This window comes from Alosa sapidissima, chromosome 9 (genome assembly GCF_018492685.1).
Source record: "Alosa sapidissima isolate fAloSap1 chromosome 9, fAloSap1.pri, whole genome shotgun sequence".
Taxonomy (NCBI): domain Eukaryota; kingdom Metazoa; phylum Chordata; class Actinopteri; order Clupeiformes; family Clupeidae; genus Alosa; species Alosa sapidissima.
Genome location: NC_055965.1, coordinates 23,241,541 through 23,249,905, shown reverse-complemented (window position 1 = coordinate 23,249,905; position 8,365 = coordinate 23,241,541). Strand labels below are relative to the sequence as shown.

At 38.9% G+C, this 8,365-nt stretch overlaps 1 protein-coding gene across 1 annotated transcript; it reads right to left on the bottom strand.

The window, feature by feature from the left end:
- Positions 1-1,441: 1,441 nt before the first annotated feature.
- LOC121718471 lies at positions 1,442-4,469 on the bottom strand. The gene is made up of 3 exons (XM_042103483.1): positions 4,442-4,469; positions 2,349-3,149; positions 1,442-2,181 (listed from the first exon to the last, which is right to left on the bottom strand). The coding sequence occupies exons 2-3, from the start codon at positions 3,130-3,132 to the stop codon at positions 1,442-1,444; spliced, it is 1,524 nt and encodes a 507-aa protein (XP_041959417.1). The 5' UTR covers positions 3,133-3,149; positions 4,442-4,469.
- Between the last annotated feature and the right edge of the window lie 3,896 nt (positions 4,470-8,365).

The window sequence follows — 8,365 nt, the reverse complement described above, 5'->3', positions numbered from 1 at the left end:
AATTGCACGCTAATCTGGTTAATATGAAAATACTAAGCATACATTCATTTACACCATGTCATGAGAATACCTACACCCTATTCCATGAGCTCTGAATGCACTTTTTTGGGCGAGACTGTCTACAAAGAAAAGCATTTACTTGCTTTGAACACTAGAGGGCAAATCAGGTGTGAATCTCATACGGCACAGTACACAGAAGGCAACACTAAATCTCTCCAGATCTGCTCCAGAATATTATGGCTTCATCTATTCACACCTCACAAAGTTTTGTGCTCTGCAAAACCAGCTTATCTCATAATCTAACCAAGTGTTATTAATCTTTTATCAAGTTATCAAAACCAGCTTATCTCATAATCTAACCAAGTGTTATTAATCTTTTATCAAGTTATCAAAAAAAATCAATTTGGAATTGGTTTCAGACTTACCTAGCACAGTGCTTTCTTGTAAAATCATCTGATTTAACTTAATAAGGAGTTGCCTTATTTTAAGATGTCTCACGGTAAAAAAAAACAAAAAACAAATTTGACTGCCAGTGTGTAATTGTCAAACTCTTATAAAATTAAGTTAAAATGATCTTTTGAGAGAGCGCTACGTGAGTCTCTTATACTAAAAACAATACCAAATAGATGTTTTGATCTTAATATTACATTAATAACACTTGGTTAAATTTAAAGAGAGGAAGAGAGAAACATAAGGTTTTGTTACTCAGCCACAACCATTCCACATCTACACCACTAGTGCAGTGCAGTGCTAGATCAAAACATGCTCGTTCTACAGTTCCCAAAAAAAGAGAAGCCAAAACTAGACAAGACATATTTTAATGACAATGAATTCCACTCTGGTAATAACAAAAGACATTTCTGATAATTAATTATTAGGTGTGAATGTCACATAACGCAACAGTAGTAAAGGCAAAACTAAATTGCAGTTGACGTGAGAGTCTAAATAATATGGTGTCATTCTTATACCATCCTTATACCCCTGACTAAGTTCTGAGGAAAATCACACCTAATGGTAATGATAACTAAATGGTAATCATAACCGAAAAGCTCCCCAGCAATAAAAGAGCCGCCAAGACTAGACGACACATGAGATTCTGCTTATAACTCACAAAAGACTTATGATAATGAATGTACATTTTATAATATACAATATATATCTAGGGACAACACAATCAAACTAATTAATACTTGACATCAATAACCCCCAACCCACTGCTTCTGCTACACTGTGAAATAGTAGTATGTAATAATTCCTGAACAATAAACTTATAGCCCTAAAGATTTTTGCCCTCAAAATATATTATTTCCTATCTCATTTTGATGGCACATAAACTCTTTGGCTCTTCTGCTGCACTTTGAGCAGGTTGAATCTCTTGCGAAATAGTCATTATGTGGCCTGTAATAAATCCTGTAATACTTCCTTAATGCATTCTTTCAAATCAGTTACTCCTGATCCCTAGGTACTTATCCCCCATCATGCCAATCACGCCTCCAGTTAAACCGCCAACAACTCCTCCCGTCATGAAGCCAAAAAACGCCCCAATGCTCCCCCCTATAGCGCCACCTACTGCCCCTGGGCGTTTGTCCATTTGCCCACGCCTGGTCATGATGTTGGTGGTGAAGGCTTTGCCGATTGTCCAACCAACAATTGCCCCTAGTACACCGCCAACTGCCTGCCCGAAGATTGGATGCATCACTCTCAAGAATGTGAGTGCTGCCCCACCACTAGCTCCGCCCACAGCTCCACCTATTGCTCCGGCCGAGGTGCAAGCATCTCCTTCATTCTCAGGGAACACTATTGCAGCTACTTTCTTTCCTACGATTTGCTTCAAAAGTCCAGCCAGTTTTCCACATCCTGTCACAACAGCTCCCACAATGCCCTTGGCTGCTGTTACGACTCCTGACAAACTCTTGGATTCATATCCCCCACCGAATAGTTCAAGCACCGCTGCAATCACTGCTAGGCTTCCGAGTGTTAACGCTGCCATTAGACCTGTTAACATTATTGTGGTAAGCCCCACAGCTGAAAGCATCAATTCAGAATATTGCCAAACAAGTCTCTGGTTGTCTACGTTTATCCCCTTCTCATTCTCATCTTGATTGCTGTCTTCTCCTTTTACGTCCTTATTGGTGTTGTCCTCTGCCTTTACTTCTTTCTTCTTGTTAAAGGTGTTTGTAGCTGTAATTACACAGAGGCAACACTTGCTAAAGTATGAAATGTAATGTACTGTATGTAATGTGTATGGGTATGCTAAACAGTTTAAGGTAGTTACTATAATGCAAAACATTTAGGATATGTAAAACTATCCAGAAGTATATAATTATTTTTTCCAATTACTGACAAACCTTTGGTTTTATGTTGTTTGTTGGCTAGGGGCATGGCCAGGATTGCCACCAAACTTCCAAGCAGGCCTATGACTCCAAATAGTGTGGTGATATGTCTTATGGATGTGATAAGACCTATGGCTACGGTTGAAAACATTGAAATTAAACGATGCATTCCTCCAAGGGATGTCTCCTTCAACCAAGTGCCTAAATATTTAACTCCCACGGCCCCCAACAGCGCACCCATGAAGCCTCCAACAATCCCTCCTGCCATGAAGCCAAACAATGCTCCGAAGCCGCCCGCTAAAGCTCCCCCTAGTGCTCCTGCAATCCCTTTGTCTGTTATTGCGGTCATTTTTTTTAAGATTTCGTCGGTGAATGCCTGGCCAAATATCCTACCAAAAACTACACCCAGTGCGACCCCAACTGCCTGTCCGAAGACCGGGAGAACCTCTCCCAAGACTGTGTGCACCGCCCCACCAACAGCTCCACCAACTGCTCCACCTAATGCTCCTCCTATGGCACCATACTCAGAGACCACCAGGGATGCAGGTGTCTTTCCTTCAACGGGATCCAAATGTCTGGCCAGATTTATACATCCTGTGACCACAGTCCTGACCATGGCTTGTGCAATATTTGGTCTGAAAATCTCTTTCACTATCCCTGTGACAATGACTAAGATCCCGAGTTGCCAGCTGAGCAAACCTTCAGCCATGATTGAGATGAGCCCCACAGCTGCAAGCATGGTTTGGAAGCGCTGCCTCATCCCTCCAAGGAACCTCTGGTGGTTCTCTGCTTTTACCATCTTCCCCTTCTCCTCTCCTGTGTTGAATGGAAATGGAAAGTGTCAGATGTGTCAAACACACTCACACACACACTCTCTCTCACACACACACACACAAAATACACACTTTAGAAGACAGCAATTTCTAACTAAGCAACCAAAATGTTCAAGGATCTCTTGAACATGACAATGCAATATTATCCTTGTCAAAATTCAGTTTAACTTTGGATTCATTATTATTATTATTATTATTATTATTATTATTGTTGTTGGTGTTGTTGGTGTTGTTATTATTATTAAATACTACTACTACTACTACTACTACTACTACTACTAATAATAATAATAATAATAATAATAATATCATAATAATAATATTCATAATAATAATACATTTTATTTGTTACACAATGAATTTCAAAGCACCCATGGTCAATTTACAGATTAAAACACAATAAAAAACAAACAAACCAAATTAATATATAATTATGTATGCTGATATGCTGATATATACTGTATTTACTGGGCAACATTTTATCTTAATCTTGGTTAGATTTTATTTTTTGCAGTGTATTTGAGGACATTCTGCACTATGGCTCCAGTCATCCCAGAGTATGTGGAGGAGATGAAATGCTTGCACTGCAAAAAAAACATCTAACAAAGTGTTAGTAATCTCATATTAAGATCAAAAAATCTATTTGGTATTGTCTTTATTATGTAGAGACTTACGTAGTACTCTCTCGAAAGATCATTCTGACTTAATTTCAGAATACTTTAATACTTTATGTTAAGGAGTCTTATCAAGACAAATTTACCTAACACACTGGCAGATGAATTTGCTTGTTTTTAGGACAAATTTGCTTTACACTGGCAGTACAAATTTTGAATTCAAATGGTTTCTTCACAATTAATGTGTTGAAATTGCATCATTTTGTCATGTAAGGACCCTGTTCATGTTGCACAGAATTTTTAATGACATTCTGTTTGAGTCTGATGCAAAAAGGCACCTTTAGATGATGCCCTCAGACCTAGCATTGTAGTTCACTGGAAGTACTGTCCATTAGCTGCTACTCCAGTTCAAAATTCATGTAAAAATCGGCCAGATTTCTCCTTTAATTATTATTATTTCTTACATGATATATTTATTAAACTAGATTGTCACTTTGAAATGTGTCTAGATGACCTATCATTACATCTTTAAACATATATACATATAACAATACTATTAAAGTGCTTTAGAAAATGTTTTAACATGGTCATCCAACCTTTCAAATGGTTGTCAATGTATTAAGAAAAAATAAATTCACTTAAAGACAAAAAGATTGATTACCTGCTGTACCAGTTTGTTCCACAAGTGTGAGGTGTGCATGTTTGTGTGAGGTATAAGACTGATCACATGAGAGCTCTCCTGCATTCGTTCAGGGGGTGTGTCTGAGAAAATAATTTTGCTTCAGGGTGTTTGTCTGTGTGTGTGTATGTGTGTGTGTTTGTCTGAGTGTGTGTGTGTCTGTGTGTGTTTGTCTGTGTGTGTGTGTGTTTCCACAATAATACAAGGATTAAAAGATGTATGAATGGACGGTCATGTATTAATGTGTGTGTCCATGTGCACACTGTTGTATACTGAATGAATGTGAGTAGCCTGTACTGTACTTGACCAGGCTATTTTTGAAGCTCTCGGGCCGAGAGGCTGGTTCTCATAGAAATAATAATAATAATTTTAAAAAAAAACAGGATAACTCAAATTAATGTCTGAGTGCTCTCAGTGTGAACATACAGTTAGAAAGGGGCTGGTGGTAGGATAGTGGCAGTAACCAGGCAAGATGTGGGATCAATTCATGGCTGCCACTGCTGTGCCACAGAGCAAGACACTTGACCCTGAGTTATTCTGGGGAGACTGACCCTTGTAAGATGCGTTGGATAAAACATATGTAAATTGTGTTGGATAAAATCATCAGACAATTAAGAAAGAAATGCACCTCCGTAACAACCCTGATTGCAAGACAGCAAACGCAAAATGTGTCTGGATGTGTATGTGTTTGATTAAGGTTTCATTGTGAACATTCTCTGTGTGTGGGTGTGTGGACATGTTGAAGGTTTATAGGTGAGAGAATTCCCTTTGACAGCTTGGCACCTGTAAGGTAAAATCTGGTTCCTCCTTCCTGGAGGATAGCTGATGCTAAATTTGAATAGTGCATTTTGTAAGTCTGTTGTATGTGTGTTTGTTTGAGTTAGTCTACATTGTGTACATTCTGTATGAATGTGTGTGTCTGTACGTGCGTGTGTGTGTGAGAGAGAGAGAGACAAAGAACGAGAGACAGAGGTCATGTTATGCAGCGCCTTTCTAGTTTCCTTGTTCCTGATGTGAGCTGAAGACATATTTACTCTATATCATTTATTCATATAATTCTTCCACAAAAAAGTACTCACCCTTCTTGTTTTGCACAAACTGATTAAGTCAGCAGGTGACTCCTGGATGGTCATGTGTTCATGTGAGTGTGTGTACAAACTACAGCGTACTGTGTGTGTGTGTGTGTGTGTGTGTGTGTGTGTGTGTGTGTCTGTAGAAGGTATATCGTTTTAGAATCAAAGAATTTGCCAAAATACTTTGCTAACCATCAGAAAAATTCCTTAAGACAGCTGATCACCTGTTGGCATGTCCCTCATCAAGCGCCCCAGGCATTACACAGTTCCTTCTTCCTGGAGGAGAGAGCTGAGGTTGAATTAGAATATTGCATTTTTGTATCTGTTGATGTGGGTGTATGTTTGGTGTATGTTTGTGTGTGTATGCAAATGTGTGTGTGTGTGTGTGTGAGAGAGAGGGAGAGAGCAAACATCTGCCTAGTTTTTTTGTTCCTTATATAAGCTTAAAACGGTTCTTCCCCCACCCCCACACACAAACAGAGAAATGCTTACACTTGACTTACTAATGAACAGAATTCATTAGTATTTATACCACTACTTGGTTGAATTTTGTATTGTGATGCACTGTTTAGAACATCAATAATTTTTCAGATAATGGCACACCCATGAAGCAGTTCCAGTTTTGCCGGCCACATCACACTTCTATTTCCACCCACACAAGCAGCTGCACAGGGGCTTCATGTTTGGCAGTGTGCTTGGTATGACAGTCAGAGTGCATATACTCAACTGTAGTGATGGCACCACGTCACACTGCTCTTTCCATGTGCTACACACATACTAGCATCCCTCACACAGCCACCAGCCGTATTTCTACCATCTCAGAGCCAGCCTAGATGGTAAGGCAGTCAGAGCATACTCAACTGTAATGATAATTTACCCTAACTTGCAGGGGCGGATCTAGAGATTTTTTCCTGGGGTGGCGAAGGGGTGGCATGAGGTTCCAGGAGGGGGGCCATGGACATTATTCAAAACTTTTATTCTACGGATTTCATTGAATATGTTTTGTTCTCTACATTACATTACGTGAGGTGGGAGGCAAATCGGAGATGTAGCTGGCGTTTTGGATGATGTGGGTCTTAATATGTGAATTTCTTTCTCTGTGTAGTCTGTACTTAAATTATACAGTGTCAAAAAGCAAGGGGGGGGGGGTTCTAGGGGGGTTTGGAGGTATGTTCCCCCAGAGAATTCTTTTAAAAAATGACCCCTCAAATGATTTCTTCTAGTTCGTTTTGAGGGAATATGGATACATTTATAAAATAAGCCATAAATAGATTTAGGTTATATGGACTGAAACAAGATTCTGATGATTTGGGGGTATTTTTAAAACATGACCCCTCAAATGATGTCTTCTAGTGAGTTTTGAGGGAATATGGACAAATTTAGTCATACAAAAAAAGCCATCGGTAGATAAAAAAAGAATATTAATATCCAACACTATCTAACTGCCTTTTCCAAGTATGTAGTCTAAATTACTGAAACAATTTGTGAAATAAGATACCAGAGACACTAGGCAAATATTTATAGGCATGTCATGCAGTTGGTAGCACCATACATAGGTTAGGCTATTGCAAGGCTTAAAGCAAGGACATGTTCTGTGCCTTTAAGTTAAGCTATTATTTTTAAGACCTAATATTATATAGGTATTATAATATTATGATATCAAATAATGTTTTTGCTCAGAACGAACCTAAATGGAATTCAGTACCCCTCAGTCCCTGATCTTTAGTGCCAAATGTTACGTCTTGCCATTCACAATTTAGGCTACTCACTCACTCACAAAGTGGTGAATAAGGAAGTACATGTATACTGTATTAAAGTACCTTTATAAATATCCTATTAAGAAACGACCTCAAACACAAGTGAACAAGCAACATGTTCATTTCTTGAGGACACAAACTCCTGTGCTGGCCTCAGCTTGTTGGTTCATCTACCAGCAAATGATTGAAATCTATCACCCAATGAAACTGGAAGATTTAACTGGAATCTAAGCAATTACATCTCATGCACAACGCTTCATATGTGATTTGCTTTCAAACGTCTAGTCTAGTAGCCTACTCTGAGTAGGGTTTGTTTGAAAATAGTAAGCTACTTTTACTTATTGTGATTGAGTAAAATTTCAGTCATGTAACTGTAGGCTACTTTTACTTGTGTAGATTGATTTACACCATATATGAAAAGAAAGGGTAAAAAAAACGCAACCGCCACCAGCTTGACACCGATTAGATATTCTAGTTTGATTTGACATGTCGACCAAATTTGGATAGTCATAGATGCTGGGAAAGTGGATGCATGACAATTTTGAGATCCCGTGTTGAATTATCACGTGTATGGGTTGACATTGACAGCAGTATTTAGGCTACAATCAAATGTTATAAACTAGCGACACACACAAATAGACTTTAAACGTTAAACGTTAAGCTACGCATGAGCATGCCCTTATATTATCTGACCTGACCATCATCAAAAAATTCGATGAGACAAAGTCTTGCGGATGTAAATGACGTAGACTAACAGTGAGGTTGTTGCCGGGTTAACTGATGGACTGACTATGGGTCTGATTATGGATTTTTTCGACTTGGTGGTCAAACTTACCACTTCGTTGTAGGCCTACAGACAGTTGACACATAGTTGCATGCACTGTGCAATCTGCTGGCAATGGTGAAATTTCGCGGGGGTCACTGCGCTGATGGTGATGGGTGAAACCATTGTGAGGGGGCGGGGGATTCTAAATCGGCGATTTCTGTTTGAGAGGAGTTTGGTGCGGGTTTCACACCTTCTCACAGTCCAACATGTATGAACATAAAATATACTTAAAAAAATATTATCTGATTTA

Bases quoted from the DNA above. Each gene is read 5' to 3' on its own strand.
- LOC121718471 (XM_042103483.1), bottom strand. From the start codon at position 3,132: ATGGTAAAAGCAGAGAACCACCAGAGGTTCCTTGGAGGGATGAGGCAG. The intron at 2,182-2,348 runs GTTTGTCAGTAA...GTGTAATTACAG, and splicing joins CAAACAACATAAAACCAAAG to CTACAAACACCTTTAACAAG.